Consider the following 18,370-nt stretch of genomic DNA (forward strand, 5'->3'; position numbering starts at 1 on the left):
CGGACGACAGATAAAATCGGTTTCATTTTAGCTGTTGCCCATCCACACTGAGGATATGTCATATTGGGAGAGGAATGCATCAGTAGGGCCCACTACACCTTTGAATGATCAGAGCCGTCCATTTGATAGACCATGCTTTGCAAAGTGTACGTTTCATATCATTCAAAGGTGGGACCCAACCCAAGCATTCAAAGGTGAGAAGCCCAGAGGTTAGAAGTAGAGGGCTATGAAGGCGGGAGGAGTGAGAAGTAGCTAAAAAGAGGGAAAGAAATCTCTCACCCTCTTTGCTCCTATAGTCCTATCTCAACATTGGATGAACTAATATTCCATGAAAAATATTTTCATGGCGGCCAAACACTGTCTAAGCTTTTAAAACTAAAAGAAACTGAAGGTTAAAAAGCTTTGCATTTGGCTCAAATATAAGGCATTATCTATGAAGAAACCTTTTCTCCATCCTGAAAGGATTTGATAGAAAAATCATTTGTTCAAATATGAATGAAAAAAATTGGAAGGAACAGAGGAGAGAGCAAAATCAGCTTCCCTCTCCATCCATGGTATAAACAGGAATCTGCCAGCTCTTTGTGTTCTTCTTTGGATCATCAGTAAGGCTCAGATCTGACTCATCTTCCTTGAATGTTTTAATAAATGTCTTGGCACCAAACAAAATCAACCTTTCTATCATGAATAGCTGGTAGTTATTCTCAATCACTGGATCCAAAATGCTGCTGTAATTCGACGAATGTGCCAACTTATACCTGCAAAAATGTCTCATCTTTATCATGGCAATTTCTGCAGCTGTATATGTGGATTGAATTTTCACTTCGTTTCTAAATGAGGACGAGACTGAAATTATGATGTACAGCCCAAATAAATTTTGACCAGACCAGCAAAAACTATGATGTTTATGGCAACTAAATTTGAACAGAGGCGTGGGTATGTACTTGGTGGTAAATATTGGTTTTTGTTGATTCAGCACAGTAGAGATCTAGGAATTGGTTTGGTGAAGGACATACCTGGCAGAGAGAGGTGAAAAGAACCCGGGCGACCTCTCATTTGAAGCGATGAATAGAGTTCGTCCTGGCGGAATCCATTTAGCTATTCTCAAGAGGATGAATTCGGGACGAGTGTCCCTGTCAAGATGAGGATGAAGGCTTCGGTTAACTCCAAATCTGTCTTTTCTGGTCTTTATCTTATCACCACGGCGCACATGTATAGCATCATAATCACCAAGGATTCCCTTAATCTGTGGAGATAAAAGATTGAAATTGAAGAAATAACAACAGAAGCAACAAAATATGACTTCCCAAAGAATATGAAGACCTTTGAAAATCAGTAATTGAAAATGAACAGAAAAAAAGTCCACTGTGCAAGAGAAAGAAATAACATGGAACGGATGTTCAAAAGTTTGCAGGAACCTACACAGTCAACTTAAAAAGTTGACAAAAACACTAGCCTTTCTTGTTGTTCATCGGTACGCAATGATAGTTCAAAAAATCCCATCTCACTCAAAATATTTGCAATTACATGATCACTGCCTTGAGGGTTCTGATACGATGGATAGCAAATATTTTCAAGAAAATGAATGGGTAGAAGTACAAGTAAGGCCTACTTCCTCAATTATTTCAAATGCCTATACACCCCCATTGGAGGATTTGTGGCCATTAAATGGCCGGCAAGAAAGAAAAAAGCAACCGTTTGTATTCTATTCATCACTGACGATTGGCCGAAATGACTGTTTTTTTTTTTGGAAAATGACTTAGTTATGGCCTACTCTGATAGAAAACAGACCCAAAGATTTGTGTTTGTTTCAGAATTTTGAGGCCAGAACATTCTAAAATGACTTGGCTTCAGCCCACCCGAAGTTATACTCTGAAAACAAGTTTTTAACATGTGTGAAATGACTCTGTACAAGATAGAGTCCAGGAGGTATGCCTGAAACCATTTGGGTTACATAAGTTACGGAAAAATATACCCATAACCTTTTTTTTTTAATGGTACAAATATACCCAGAACTTACAGCACCAGATAAAGTCACAATACAGTATTTTCAAAAGAGACTATTAAATACGAATATTACGGCCATCTAAGTTTTATATATTGTATGACACAACCAAAGGTGACAATTTCTACTTGGAAGAAATCAGCTCAGAAAGATAACGAACCTGATCTGTGGCATCTCTTAATTTCCTGGCTGCCATTAGAGGGAGAAATGAATATGGCAGTGTAATTGCACTGCGGTTGTTTCTATCCTTGCACTCCATAAACCTGGACAGTTAATATGATCTCGATCAATGCAAGGACTTTCTCAAAAAAAAAAAATTAAAAAAAAAATAAAAAAAAATATATATATATATATATATATATATATATATATGCTACTGATATTTGCACTACTATGTTTTGATAAGGAGACAAAACTCACCTTGTCTTTTCCTATTTAATTTGCTGCCGAGAGCTTTTTTGAGAATTGTAATAGCTTGAGTAATGACATCTGGTTAATTAATAAAAGACAAGGTGAGTTTCTCTCATTATCAAAACATGGTAATGGGAATATCAGTAGCCTATATAAACATAGAATATAAATATAAATTTATGTATATGTATGTGCGTATATACACATACATACAAAAATATATAAGGTGCTGGAATATGAATCCCTATCTGCTGCTGCTGGAACAATCCCTCTCAGTCAGATATGATAAGAAACCCTCTCTCAGCAATGATAAGAGAGATTGGGTGTGTTAGTTTTGTTATGTTTATCTGTTTGGGAGGGCTGCAAGGGTGACATCACAGTGGCAGACGGCAAGCCCTGATCTTGATGATTTTTTGGGGTGATGTTATTGGAAGACAAGAAAACATGACAATGACGGAGCTTCCAAGAGACAAGAAGAGAAGGGAAGCAAACTAGAGGTTGGATATGGAGAGGTGGTGTTAGAGAAAAGAGTTGCCTCTTGTAGTCATAGATATAATAAGCTCGTGAGGACACCCCTTTCAGTCAGTTGTCTAGCTTATTATGCGCATGACGGAAACCTTGCCCCACTTAATGACCAGGACCAAAACCATGTCATCCTCTTTGGATCTCTTGAAGCTTTTCGTGGATCCTCCTATCAGCCGGAAGGGTTGAGAGAGAGAGAGAGAGAGAGAGAGAGAGAGAGAGAGAGAGAGAGAGAGAGAGAGAGAGAGAGAGTATGTTTTTTTCCCCTTAAAGTGTACTGCTTCATCAGTCTTAGATATAAAAAAAAAAGCTAGTATTGTATGCTCTCAGAAGCAAATTTCTATTCAGATTTTGTAAACACTATTCTATGAGACATATGGAATATTTTATTTATAGCCTTATTCACTTTGCTATCATGATTTTTAAGGGTATATTGAATTTAATGTCACATTAGATGTTCAAAATGTTCCTTAGGTAAAATTGTAGGAACACCATGCATAGGATTTATGAAACCAAAGGCAGAAAATATGATGTTCCAATTCCTTTTAGACCTAGAATAGTTTCCAACTAGAAATGTTGGCTGGATATCACATTCTGGTACACCTGACACGTGGTACTCTGACAGACTAGAAGATGATTTGTCTTAGTCAATATGGTGGAGACCCCGAGCACACATGCGGGTCTGTATAATAAGGTACACATCAAATAGGAACATTGATTGGAAAACACCTAAAGGATATTATCATTGTCCTGGCTATAGAATATAGTTAATCCCTACCCAGAGAGGTTCATATCGTTCTATGTAATGATTGTATAAATTTGATTATACCAAATGGTGATGCCCAATATGGGTAGCTGGGTTTTATGAACAGTGCATGAAGTATCTAAATGCTCAACAAGGAATCCACCATTCACAGGAGAGAATAATTAAGAGGGATTTTCATATGTGCTAGACTCAAGAAATTTGGATCCAACAGTATTTAATAAAAAGGTTTTACCAAATGTTTAGTTAAATTAAATTAAATTATATATATTGAATATATTATTTGCAAAAAGGCATTTGTAAAATGTTTGGGGAGCTCAATTAATTAGTATTGTATAATTCAATCCTGGTGGTGCCACATAATTCCTGAAGGAGATTGTTTTTTTTTTTTTTGAATGGATAGAGCATGGTGGAGGGATAAATTGATAAAACTACAAGAAAAGGCTTATACATTTTTCAGGTTTTAGGGGTTTATGGCATTGTGTTGATGGACATTACCATAGGCAGTAGTCCATAAATATTAGTTATAAAATAAAAGGGATTTGCTAAGCTCCATCGCAAAAGGCTTTTCGCGGCTGGTCTGTTGCACGTCAGACCAGCCACCTCGTGAATGGAGACAAAAGCTGTTGTCTTCATTAACGAGGTGGCTGGTCTGATGTGCGACAGACCAGCCACGAAAACCCTTTTGCGATGGACGCTAGCAATTAAATAATATAAAGAAGCAAGAATTTACATGAGTGAGATTCCCAGTTTGATTGGAATACTTTAATTAGAATCCTCCTACAACTAGAGTAATAAAAACCCTAGAGATCCGACAACCAATATGTCACAGCCCTAGGTATATAACATACTTTAGAGGTCACAAATTTCAAGAATTTGAGGGCCATCATATCTATAAATTTCGTGAAGCTTACTTGGAAAAGAAAAGCTCATTAAAAAGGTAATAATCAAAAGGAGGCTGAAAACTTAAGCTGTCACATGTAATCCAAAGATCCCTTTTTTGTTTTATTTTTTATTTTTTTAAAACATGGAAATCACAAGTTCTTGATCTGGGTTTCAATCTATAATTTTGAAACGACTTTAACTAAAAAAAAATCTAAAAATTATAGCGAATTCATTCAAAAGAATGGAGTGCATTTGCCTAAATCAAGTAGTGCCTAGTATCAAGGTTTTAGAAGTACGTTTCAGTATGCATGTCGGTCCACCCGAAAATGAAAGCATGTCATTTTGGGGAGATATCTAATAAAATTATGCCACTTTTATGAAAGGGGGATGATATCCTATCACCCCCCCCCCGCAGTACGGATGCGCCCCCGTTTTAACGTGATTTGACGTCAAAAAACGTTAAAGCTGCCCACTGTTCACGTCAAATCACGTTATAAGGGGGCATGCGTACTGCAGCGGGGTGAAAATATCATCTCCCTTATGAAAACATAATGCAAATTAAGAAATTTAAGATGAAACTTCAGGAAATGATAGAATAGGCATAAATAAACACTTAGAAACCATCACATAAGCAAGAAAATCATCTATATTGGTACGACATTGAACCCCTAGTGACATGCACTGCCGCGAATGGTCGAAATAGTAAAGTTCATTTTATACTCAAAATATATACAACCACATAAATATATGCTTTAAATAATTATAGAAATATAATTATGTAAGATGTACTAGTAATAATACTCAAAATGACAAAAAAAGATATTTTTAAAATTATTTTTAATATTTTATTAAAATTTAAAACAAAAATAGAAAATCTATGATTTGTGGACATGGACACGGAGTGTCGGACACGGCAAACCCCCAAAATTTAAAAACGAGGACACAGCTAAATAGAAAGTATATATAATCACTATTTATGGATACAGATTCATGTGTTGAGTTTCGACACGGATATGAGGTGTCTATCATGGAAACTCCTAAAAATTTGGAAATAGTGATACGTCCATACACAGGCATAAATATAAAAGAATACTGATTACAACCATGATTTGCAACTATATAAATACATTATTCATTTAAAAAACTAACAAATTTTAGGATTAATCAACTATAATATAAAAGAAACATGAGATAATCAAATAACAACACATTCGTCAATTTAATCTAGTCCACTTTCATCTCCAATATAAAGCGAGAAAGGAGACCAATAGGATACAATGAATATAATATTTGATTAAGAAATTGTTTAGGATTTTAGGTTTAGGAGAGGGAATATAACAATAAATATTAGTTTTTTCTTTTTTTTCGAAGAAGAAGAAGAAGAGTTTATAATAAATGAGTTAGTAATAAAAGAGGTAAACAAAATACTCAATAATAAAACAGAATGTCACACTTGACATGGTACAAAAACGTGTCGACAGGCCCATGTTAAGTCTAACACTTCTAGTTGTATATTTAAAAGTGTTGACACGAGTGGACACGCACGTCATGTCCGACATGACACGACATGTGTGTCGGCAATAAATTCAAAGTGTTGGGCAAATCATAGTAGAAAATAGTGAGAAAATACAAACATAAATTTCATGCATGACAGAACATGGTACAGTATATGACACTAGACAAAATGGCAAAAAAAAACTATTCTTTTTTAAAATATTTTTAATATTTAAATAAAATTAAAACAAAATAGAAAATAGTGAGAAAATCAAACATAATTTTATGTATGATAGGACATGGCTATAAAATACACATATCTTGATTTTTCTTTTTCTTTTTTGAAAATTTAAATAATTTTATATTTTTCAATAAAAATACCAAAACAGTTATAATATTATAAAATAGAGTATATAGTGAAAGAATAGCAGAAGTTTGCAGTAAAAATTTAGGCACTTAAGCCGAAATGTAGACCTGTCATTTGAAATCCTGTAATTTATGTACTGTTTTGTAGTGTTTCGATCGTCGTGACCGAAACGACACCAAAACATGACCTACGTGACCGAATTTTCAGTCAGTATTGTAATGATTCCACGTATATGAAATTTTGTTTCGATGGCAATCGAAACTAGAACATGCCGGTCGAAACAGACATGTTTCGACTGAAATTTGATACTATGCCTAAAATTGTGAAACAGACATGTTTCGACTGACAAAACCAACAAAATGCTAAGGTAATTTTACCATGAAAGAGGGCTTGCAGTACGGTTTATTAGCAACAAATTTGAGTAGAAGCCCTTCTCTTTCAGATCAACTCGATCAATGCCTTCCACATGCGTCACTCCTCTGTTTCCCAGCTTCATACTTGTTGATAGTACCTGATACCACATTTTCGAATTGTCTAGAATTACGGGCACGGTGTTGGACATGAGGTCCAAATCATACAAAAAGTCCATGGCACAAGAGTTCACTGCCCATCTAACAGATGAATGAGAAAATTTCAGTTCACAGAAAATAGCCCTAATACTTAAATTTCTTTTGAAAGGAAAGAAAAATGGTGAGGAAAAAATAATTTGCAAAATGACCAAAACCTGCATACTTTTTTTAAGTACTCAACAAAACCTACTTATAATTGAATGTCCAAACCCCACTTACTTTTTAATTTGTTTAACGAAACCGACTTAAAATCAACTACCATGAAATAAGTGTCAATTTAGGGAAATTTTACCCTTTCAATCATTGGAGTTTCGAGTCTTTCTTTTGGATACTAAACCTTCGAATTGTGGCCTATCAAATGGATAGTTCAAAAAAATAAGAAGTTAAGAATACAAAAAGGATGTATAAATCAAAGGGTTACTAGTGTCCCATGTATGAGATTTTCAATATATGGCCCATCTGTAGTGAGGCCGAGCACATGAATGATTTGGATAAGAAACAGATGGATCCAGATGTACTTTTTGCCTCCAACAACACATGCACATGTCTCAATGGGTAAAATTGTCCGAAAATAACACTTACTGTCCTTAGTGGGATGGTAGTTGATTTTAAGTAGGTTTTGAAAATTACTTCAAAAAGTAAATATTTAGACATTATGCAATTCTTTTAGTACGTTTTAGCATTTAGTTAAAGAAACATGTAGGTTTTGGCCATTCTCCGAAAAATATTAATATTTTCATGGCTAGCTGCAAAGTGCAAACTTAATAAAGGGAAACAACAGAATTATTACAAGAATTCACTACAAGATGACAAATCAGCTACAATTTCTTAAAGAACCAAAGATGATAGAAATTCATTACATACCCAGATATTAGGTGCAGGAAATCCTAGTCCTAAACATGGTTTTAAATTTCGACCGAAATCCAAAATTTCGGACTGAAATCGACCGAAACCGAAATTTCATTTTTCGCCATTTACCAAATTTTGGACCGAATTAAATGCCATTATTTATTATAAAAAAAAAGTGTTACAAAATTTCGGTCTGGCATTTCGAACCAAATTACCAAATTTCGGTTTTCGGTGGGGTCCGAAACGGTTACCGAAACCGAAATTTTAAACCATGGTCCTAAAATAACACTTACTGTCTTTAGTGGGATGGTAGTTGATTTTAAGTAGGTTTTGGAAAATACTTCAAACAGTAAATATTTAGACATTTTGCAATTTTTTATACAAATCACCCACAATTTCTTTTAAAGAACCAAAGCTGATAGAAATTCATTACATACCCAGATATTAGGTGCAGGAAATCCAAAGCACACACCTTTCTTCTGTACTCGCATTACTGGACCGATGGAGGATTCCCTTCTTATTGTGTATAGGATTAATGCACATTCTTGAAGGCATCACAAAAGTTCTGGAATAATGATTAAAAAATGGAATGAATAGCCAAGTATCTAGGGTCAGTATGCTCTCACCAATCTATAATGTATTAAGTAAATATCAAGCCAAAAACCATTTGAGATTCTAGTAGTTGATAAGTACAGTTGCGATCTTTAACACTTCATCGCATGCGCTTGTGCTCTTTTTTCATTCCAGAGAATGGAAAATTAAGGGAAAAAAATAAGGGGGATGGAGCTATTTGCCACTGGCCGATTCTGCCATTTCTCTAAATCACTAACCAAAAGTGGCTAAAAAATCGGATTATCTAGAATGAAGGGGAGTCGTCCACTGAATTCTATTTCAACCGTTTTGCCCACTCTGAAAATCGAATAGAGCAAAGTATTGAAGAAAGTTGAGTAAATAAATAAGCTCAAACCAGAAACATGTAAGCAGATAAAAGGGATAGACTCAATGGCTACAACCACAAATTTCCTGCAGATTAAAGCAAAAACAGAAAAGAAAAGGCAACAACAACAACAACAACAAGCCCCCCATAGCAAAACAAGAAAAACAAAACCCAACCTGCATAATAGCCAATTTAACAAATTGAAAAAACCCAAATGTCATGTAAAATAAGCTCAGTTGCTAACATACAAACATTGAAAGTCAGAAATAATGGAAAATAAAATAAAATGAAAACAAACTTGATCGAATGAACTGCGTATCCAACAAAAGTTTCAGCATGAAGAAAGGAATATAAAAGAAAGAAGATAAATATCTCATGATCTCCCTTAAAACTCGGACCCTCTTTTCATCAAACTCTTACAACACGGTTGAGGCACCAAAAATTTTCTTTAAGGTTACTTTCAGTGTTTCAAAAAGCAGATGTAGGTCAAAGCACGGCCAAAGAAAATCATAGTCGACTCGGCGCGGTGCACTTGAGTACTCAGTTGACGCGGTCAAGCAATCGTTGACAGAGCCCAGAGCCGAGTACTCAGTTGACAGTCATCTATCAAAAAAGTCGAAGGAGTTCTAATTCACTTTGTACTGCAAAATGCATATGCGGACAAGAATACGGCATGGTAAAAAGGAGTCGACTCGAGAGAGTCAACAATGACGCAGGGGAGTTTTGAAACTATGGTTATTTTAGTCATTTTATAAGCTGTTTTAAGTGAGTCTTAGAAACCCCAGGAAGTTCATAGAGTTTGTTATGGATAGTATTTGGGATGTCTAAGGATAAGTTTCTAATTTAAGGTAGCTTCTTAGAATATTAGCTATATAAACAAGACAAGGTTTAAGACTAGAGTGTTATGGATCGCCGGAAAAGATCCTTATTTGCTGAAATCATTTTAGTTTTGAAGTGCGAATAAGAAGGTTTCTCTTCTTTCTTTGATAAGATGATTCAACATCCCTAATGGAGTGACTGTATGATGTTATTCAGCGGTCTTAGTCATTGGAAATGTATTATTTTTTTCTTTTATGTAACTTTTCTTTCAATTTAGTGACATTTATTTAGCCTAGACATGGGGGATGTCCACATCAGTCTATGGCCCCACCACTACCCATTACCCAAGCGCAAACACATAATAAATTCAAAGTACGGAATTACTATTTTTAGCGAGTATAAATTTAGTCACCTTCTTCATGAAATTTTTCTAAAGGATTCATTTAGCCGACCCCAACTAGTTTGGGACAAAGGCTTCGTTGAGTTGAGTTGAGCAAGAATAAATTTAGTATTTCTAAGACTTGCTATTTTTGTAAGTGTAGGCCTACTATTTTAAATATGACTGGACAGGAGGTACCTAAGAGGGGTATCTTTCGCTATCTTGGTTCAATTCTACATAAGGAAGGAGAGATTGAAGAGGATGTTAACCATAGAATAAGAGTAGGTTGGTTGAAGTGAAAGCTTGCCTTAGGAGTTCTGTGCGAGTGTAAAATCCCTCCCAAGTTGAAGGGAAAGTTTTATACAACAACTGTGAGACCAGCCATGCTGTACGGCTTAGAATGTTGCGCCACCAGGAAGCAACATGTGCATAAGATGAGTGTATCGGAAATGCGAATGCTTAGATGGATGTGCGGCCACACAAGGTTAGATAGAATTAAAAATGAAGACATTCGTAAAAAGGTGGGGGTGGCACCAATTGAGGAGAAGATGAGAGAGCACCGCTTAAGATGGTTTGGACATATCCAACGTGGCCTTTGGATGCTCCAGTGACAAGAGGCAACTCGTGCCAAATCGATGGAGTAAAAAGAGGTAGGGCCATATCGAAAACAACTTGGGTAGAAACACTGAGGAAAGACTTGATAGCTAGGAATATAACATAGAACATGACCTTGGATAGGATAGAATCGAAGAAAATGATCCACATAGAAGAACCCAACTAGAGCCAGAATTAGAGCCGGGTAGATTCCTTTCACATTCTTCATGAAATTTTTCTAAAGGATTCATTTAGCAGACCCCAACTAGTTTGGGACAAAGGCTTTTTTGAGTTGAGTTGAGTTGAGTTGAGGCTTACTATTTTTAATAAGTACGAACCTTGGCAAAAGACCCTTCAACCCCCATATAAAAGACTTAACCCTATGAGGAACTCCCAGCTGCAAGGTATTCTTCCCCTTCTCTTCTTTCCCATTCACCTCCCCTCCTCTTTTACTCGTCCCCTTTCCCCTCCTCTTTTACTCGTCCCCTTTCCCCCCTCTTATATCCAACATTCATTTTTCTCCCTGTCCACTTCATCTTCCTCAGTCAGGTTTACAAACAATTTCCCTTTTTCTCCTTATCTTTCTCCTCCTTGATCTTCTTTCTCCTTTTCTTGATGTTGATCTTTCTTGATCTTGATCTTTATTGGATCTCAATTTTTCTTGATTTTAATCTTTTATGGATTTTGATCTTCCTTTTTCTTCCCGGTATTGATCGTTTCTTGATCTTGATTATTCTTTCCTTCATTCCTCCTTGTCTTGGCTAAGATCAGCCCTTCTTTCCCCCACTCTAGCTTTCTCTCTTTACTCTCTTGGCCATTACTTGCAGCAGATGATCAAGGTATGAAGCTTGACAAGTCAATCCCAGGTTCTAAGCCAATCATCTCTATCTTTGCAGCCTATCATACTACCATTTTCCTCTCGAAACCTTTCCCATCACCCTTACAACCCTTACCTAATCATTCCTTACCCTTGTCACTTGATTACCTAAGTAGATCCACCATTACTCCCATAACCTCGTTAGTATTTTTGGGTCGTAGTTATTTTTTTTTATATAGATCTGATTTCTATGACAATTTTGAATTAACAGACAATTTTATTCATTAGTTAGCGATTATCTTTTGAGATTATTGTATGGAAAGTACTTGGGATGAACTAATATCTTTTGATGAATGAACTCTAAAGCACAGAATTTTTTTGACAACCATAGTTGAGTTTTGATTCATACGTTACGTGTATGCTGATTTGGGAATACATGTTGCTGATTTTATTGAATCAGAACTCATTTATGTTCCTAAACTCCCATAAAGGCATCTACTGAATAACGCCGCGAACATTGGGTGTGCACCACTTGCGAACCCTATGTTTGAACGATTGTACAAGCTCTATGTGGTGTCATGCTCCATAATTGGACAGTTTTTATCTCGTTTACATACTATATACTCCATTCTTACTTATTTGTCCGCTTGTCGATTTGAAGATTCTACGCATAAATGATAGAAGATCAAGAAGTGTAACGTAAGATGCTTACAGTGTATACTATTGAGGGGTAATATCAAAGCAGTAAAGTGCTAGAGCAATCACTAGAGACCATGCAAGCCGTTTTATAGTAGGAGAATATTCTGAAGTACCAGAAGAGCAGTTGCTTTGGCATGCCTAAGAGGCATCAAAGGATTAGAGACAATCAAGAATGGCATATACTCCTATTCCAAGAAGCAATGATACACGGATGCCTCCATTATCAAAGAAATGGCTGAGTTCATGCTAGCATACAGAAATTAAAAAATGGTATTTGGATCAGCAAGGGCAATCCTTGATAGGTAGGTAGGCTACAGTTGTGTATGCATGAAAAATGAAGGAAAATACTTTTTCAAATCTTGCTTCTGGTCAATTTGTGGTATGTCATCATCATCCACTTGGTTGTATATTTGGATGATCCAGATGCACAATGGCTGGCCCTACTTTTGATGTTCCATAGTACAAAAACCATACTGACAGAACAATGAAAAATTGTCTAACCAGTTGCCTAACCATTAAACGAAAAAATGATCAACAACCCACATTCAACATGAAAAAGTCCATCATCGGATTGTTAGGATATGTGTGAGTTTTGTGGCATGGGCCATCCGTGGTAGAGCCTACAATATGGAAGCCCTAAATCCTTGGACCTTATAGCCACATGTACGTAGATGGTGGGGATGTTTGACAAATGAATCTAGGCCTCATTACAATTGACCAGAAACGGTCTCATTTTCCATTTATTCTCCTTTAGCTGGGAATTTAAATGAAATTAAAGTGATGTAGTCACCTCTGGTATGGTGGTAAACTACCTCTGGTAGTGTACACGTCAAGGGTAGTTCTACAAATTCAATTGTGGCCAAGAGGAGATCTTCTCACACCGTGAGTTAATCCCACATTACTATGAAATGGAGCGAATTCTTTCATCGTTCTCAATAGAAAAAAAATCCCCCATAAAAAAACGAGAGGCAAACAGACTTTCCCACACGTTACAAAATCATGGCATTGCATTACATTCTTCTTGACTAGATAATTCATACCATATGTGTAAAATTACAGCTTGTCTACTCAACTATTTATGCTTTTCCCATTTTTCAACAATTTAACTTTCAACAGCTCAAAATAAATCCAACAAGAAAACAACATCACTCCATAGAAAAAAAATCTGAGGAAATACTCCAAAGTCAGAATTTTTCATACAATAAGGCAGTGTTTGGATAGCAGGAATTTTCTGGAAAAGTTTGGAAATGAAAAATATTTCTAAAATTTCCAACTTTTTTACACACAAAAAAAATGATAATTTGAATCAACCCTATTCAATTTTTATTTAGAGAGACCTTTAATTTATGATGATATCCCCCCAAATTAACCACAATCATACCATTTCCCTCTAAATCATTGAAAGTAAAAAAATTCCCAAGAAAAAAAATTCTATTAGAAATGTTTTTCTTGCAATCCAAACAGGGCCTAAGTTCTTTCAGGAAAGAAATTAACACCTAAACAACAGACCGCTAAAACCCTAAAATTGCAAAAACGGCAAAAAAAAAAAAAAAAACTCATTCCTAAAACACCAAAACAGGAAAGCCCCACATATATACTGTTGTAACTGATTTGAATTTTAAAATTTTTTTTATTAATTATTAATGAAAAACGTTTTTGCTACAAATGGGGAAACGTTAGAGAGAGAATAGGGGGATGTGAAACGGTTAAGAGTGGGAGAGATTTTGGGGATGGGGAGACGTTTCCAAAATTCTAATCCCTTTAATTTCTCTCATCAAAAAACGTTAAGGGGAGTGGGAGAGATTTTTAGGGATTTTTCCTATATTATCTCACCCACCTCTTCCCCTATAAAAAGACTCTTGAACGTTTTCTTTCTCTCCCATCTTTGACGATTTCTTCTTGAGGATGCACCATCTTCTTTCTTGGAAAAACCCCTACATCAGATTCTTGGTTTTCATGTATTTTGATCCTTCATTACTTTGTTGATGTTTGCGATACGGGCATGACGAGTTCATGGGATCAATTCCCTGCACGGAAGAGACCCTGAAGGATGGTTGAATCTTGGGAGACAAACGCCGGTGAACCCAGTACAGAAGGGGGCGTTTTGACTCTAAAGAGAGCGTCATTTCTGACGTGTCTCTATCCATTAAAACAAGCTATTTCTAACATTTTCTTGATCTATATATTTTACTTATTTTGATTGATTATGGTTAGATCTAATATTAAATATTAACAGAAATTCCTAAAGATAGATTATTTGACAAAATCTCCAACAATTTTAGAGTCAAAACGTAAGGAATTTTCTGTTAATATTAAAAATAAAAAGAAAGGTATCTTATATATACGATGGCTACTCCTTGGGTCCTTGGTAGAGGGTGTAAGTTATCACCCCTATTCTTTGATTATGGCACCAAATCAAAACAAAATAATGGGGAAAACTGAAATTTACATCCCCTTAATTTAATATTGGCGCCCATGTTTTCAGCCTATGTGAATATTTGTGTGTTTAAATATAAACACCCAAACTTGCCAATATTTGTTTTATTTATCATATCAGAGGTCAAATACTATGATTTGTGACAATACTATACGCTACTGTTGTATATGGATGATCTGGACCATCCATTTGATGGCTTTAAATTGTATTTTTGTATTTCTAGAAATTAAACCGAAAAATCAAGTGTAGTCCAATCGCTCGCCAATTTCGGTTTCTCCCGAAACGATCGAAGATGAAGCGGTTTCTTTGACCTGTTTTTGTTTGAATTACTTTCTGGTTATTTTTGGAATTACAGCAAATTGGGCTTTGCTCTTGATTATCCTCTGGACCCTTTGTTTTGATAATGACACTCCCAACTTCTTAACAATTTTTTGAGCTTGATAGCTGTCTTTGCTATCCGATCCAACCTTGTTGGATCTCTGGATCTGGTCCCGGTTGCCATACGGTAGTGCCTGTTGAATTTTGTAAAAGACAAGGCTTTGATGCTGTATTATTAGACTCCCTCGATTAAGGAGGATAGCCATTTGGTTCTTAGAAGTAAATCTTCTTTTGAATATTCTTTTGTTAAGGGCACCTTGCCAAACCTTAGTCACTTTTATATGAAGGGGCCAGGTTTGGTACTGGCACCCGTTTTTTCCCGTCTCTCTGTGTCCCGCAGATTGTTTTCTTCTCCCTGCCAAAACCCCTTTCATTGAATGCCATTATCGAATTTCCGTTTAGTTTTTGGTAGAGAGTATCTTTGGTTATCACACCCTCAATTTCCCAGGATTGTAGGCGTCATTTGCTCGGCTAATTGAGAACCCTTTTTGCCATCCTCTCCGCTAAACTTCTCGAAGAAAAGGGTACACGTTTTGTAATATAAGATATTCTTACATTATATGGCCTTCTAATTGTCTGTAGTTCATACCATCTGTACCGTTCTGTCATACCATTGCTCTGTTGCACTCACAAGCCTATATGTGACTTGGATGTATATGGTTGTTGGATAATGATTTTGATACTGGCACCCGAACTAAAAGGCAAAACTGATTTAGCACTTGCAGTTTTGGTAACAACACATTTTTCTTTTGCTAGTTTTGAACATGTATATACTCTGTTTCCATGCTGGCACATTTTGATAATGACACGCAAAATGACCAACGCTAAGAGACTATTTTCTTTAAGTTAGTTTTTACTCTCTTGCCGCATGCTGACATTTTGATCTGCTGCCAATTTGCTTATGGATATGGAGATTCTAGATACATTAATTCTAAGAAGGAAAATGTGTCTTAAAAGTGTTAAAAAAAATAGTGGTAATAAGATGGTGTCTTTAGAACTGAAGAAGAATAAATTTGGACATGCATATCTATCATAGATTATGCATTATATATTAGAATATCTGATTCTATGGTTCAATGGCATGTAATTATGATAAAGCTTTACCTACATTTTGATTCAACATGGGCAACAGTTTGTCAAAAGTTAAATATTTATTGACCTATGGTTTCTCTAGTCAAATGGTTTGAAGATACCTCTTCTACTAGTGCTAAGGCATGATGTTAACTTACTAATCAAATGTTTATGATTCTTTTAATGTTTAAGTGTATGCGATGCATATGTTTATGATGCATAAGATGGAGACTGTGAGACTTGATATTGAGATAATAAATCTCTTGAATCAATATAATGTGTAGATTATATTGCGTTAGGAAATGCTTACTGTTTCATAAGATGTGTGGGGGTGAGCATTTGCACAAATAAAGTAAATTATTATGTTCACCAAATTTCTCAAATGTGGGGGCTATCACTTATACAAGAGGAGTTATTTAAAGTTATAACAAGATTGAAACTTACTCGCACATGATGAATTACAGCATTTGAGTTTATGTTCTTTGCATGTCTATAGACTAGATATGATGTTTTAAGCCTGATAGTTGAGTATCATGAACGGCACAATCATGATGTAAAAATATGACTGGCATACTCATTTCATGAGTTATAATGATGGTACAATGATAATGTAAAAAGGTGTTTAAGACACAGATAAAATATAACTCTCTCATAGAGTGATGATGGCTTTAGACTTCATATAGTCTGAAAGCAATATAATTAGAAAAACTAGCTCAAAGGCTAGTGAAAAATCATCGAGGGGATGGAGACTGTAGCCCATAAGGTAGTCATGGCAGTGGACACCCAACCTCTGTGATTGGAGATCCCATGAAGGAGGTTCAATGGGTAAAAACGAAGCTGTAGGGTGACTGGGTGGAGCACTGAATATTTTGAGGGGTATTCCCTAGTCTCATTCCTATGGTGATAGTGCTCAAGACTGTGACGGTTTTAGGATGAGTATTTTCTCTTAACCAGTCCAAGGCAGGATTCTGCAGGGTGTAGGTCACAGCGCACCCTTGGAGGACTCACCTATGTGAATGTGGTAGTAAGGTCGCTTTTGTGGGAAGTTGGGCTACTCCCTAAAAACACTCATGAAAACAAGATAGGGCTCATGACCGTAAAGGGCCAAACCGACTAGAACTCAAGTAATTGCCCGTACTGTGTGTGTGGTAAGATGAAGTTTGAACTCAAGGACCTAGTTCAAGACTTAGTTCACTAGGGCTTCTTCAGATGGAATCTTACTAACACTAAGTGTAGGTTCAAGTCCGGAAGACACCTACACCCATTGCACAGTAAATTCGTTTGCCTGTTTATTTTAAATTTTAAATCATGTTGGGGATTGTTGTAACTGATTTGAATTTTAAAATTATTTTATTAATTATTAATGAAAAACGTTTTTGCTACAAATGGGGAAACGTTAGAGAGAAAATAGGGGGATGTGAAACGGTTAAGAGTGGGAGAGATTTTAGGGATTGGGAGACGTTTCCAAACGTCTAATCCCTTTATTTTCTCTCATCAAAAAATGTTAAGGGGAGTGGGAGAGACTTTTAGGGATTTTTCCTATATTATCTCACCCGTCTCTTCCCTTATAAAAAGACTCTTGAACGTTTTCTTTCTCTCCCATCTCTGACGATTTCTTCTTGAGGATGCACCATCTTCTTTCCTTAAAAAACCCCTACATCAGATTCTTGGTTTTCATGTATTTTTTGCGATACGTGCATGATGAGTTCATGGGATCAATTCCCTGCACGAAAGAGACCCTGAAGGATGGTTGAATCTTGGGAGAAAAATGCCGGAGAGCCCAGTGCAAACGGGGGCGTTTTGACTCTAAAGAGAGCGTCATTTCTGATGTGCCTCTATCCATTAAAAAAGGCTATTTCTAACCTTTTCTTGATCAATATATTTTACTTATTTTGATTGATTATGGTTAGATCTAATATTAAATATAAACATAAATTCCTAAAGATAGATTATTTGACAAAATCTCCAACATATACAAGTAAAAATTATTAGGAAACAGAAACTCTAAAATGTAGAAACCCTGATACCTTTGGAGAAACATGGCTTCTTCGAGTGCACATCGAAGGCTAGATTCCTGATGACCTAAACCCTCGCAAGAATCGCAGTGCTTTCCAGGGCAATCGATCCTCTTCCCCCAGTACAAGTATCGATCTGAATTATGCTGATTCTTCTTATCCTTGATCAGATTTTTTAGGGTTTGAGCAGAGGGAATCGAGAATCGAAGAGTGGATATTGATGAAGAGAAGACACAGAACAATGCAATTGCAAAGATTGAGATGGAAAGTAAAAGAATTGGCGATTTGGGTTTGTGTCTGCTCTTCGGATTTTTGAAAATCGCCATGAAATTTGCAGGGATGAGAAGCTTGGAATCCAGATA

General features: G+C 36.0%; 1 protein-coding gene across 1 annotated transcript; it reads right to left on the bottom strand.

Moving 5' to 3' along the window:
• Window positions 1-386: 386 nt before the first annotated feature.
• Window positions 387-18,370, bottom strand: LOC143852906 (uncharacterized). The gene is made up of 6 exons (XM_077362560.1): window positions 18,021-18,370; window positions 8,335-8,427; window positions 6,822-7,055; window positions 2,163-2,265; window positions 1,014-1,243; window positions 387-755 (listed from the first exon to the last, which is right to left on the bottom strand). The coding sequence occupies exons 1-6, from the start codon at window positions 18,332-18,334 to the stop codon at window positions 533-535; spliced, it is 1,197 nt and encodes a 398-aa protein (XP_077218675.1). The 5' UTR covers window positions 18,335-18,370; the 3' UTR covers window positions 387-532.

This window comes from Tasmannia lanceolata, unplaced genomic scaffold (genome assembly GCF_043159265.1).
Source record: "Tasmannia lanceolata isolate RefF3 unplaced genomic scaffold, GAP_Taslan_0.1 ptg000019l, whole genome shotgun sequence".
Classification (NCBI taxonomy): Eukaryota; Viridiplantae; Streptophyta; class Magnoliopsida; order Canellales; family Winteraceae; genus Tasmannia; species Tasmannia lanceolata.

Bases quoted from the DNA above. Each gene is read 5' to 3' on its own strand.
- LOC143852906 (XM_077362560.1), bottom strand. From the start codon at position 18,334: ATGGCGATTTTCAAAAATCCGAAGAGCAGACACAAACCCAAATCGCCA. The intron at 2,266-6,821 runs GTAAAATTACCT...TTAACTGTCCAG, and splicing joins ACTGCAAGCCCTCTTTCATG to GTTTATGGAGTGCAAGGATA. The intron at 756-1,013 runs GTATGTCCTTCA...ACATTTTTGCAG, and splicing joins TTTTCACCTCTCTCTGCCAG to GTATAAGTTGGCACATTCGT.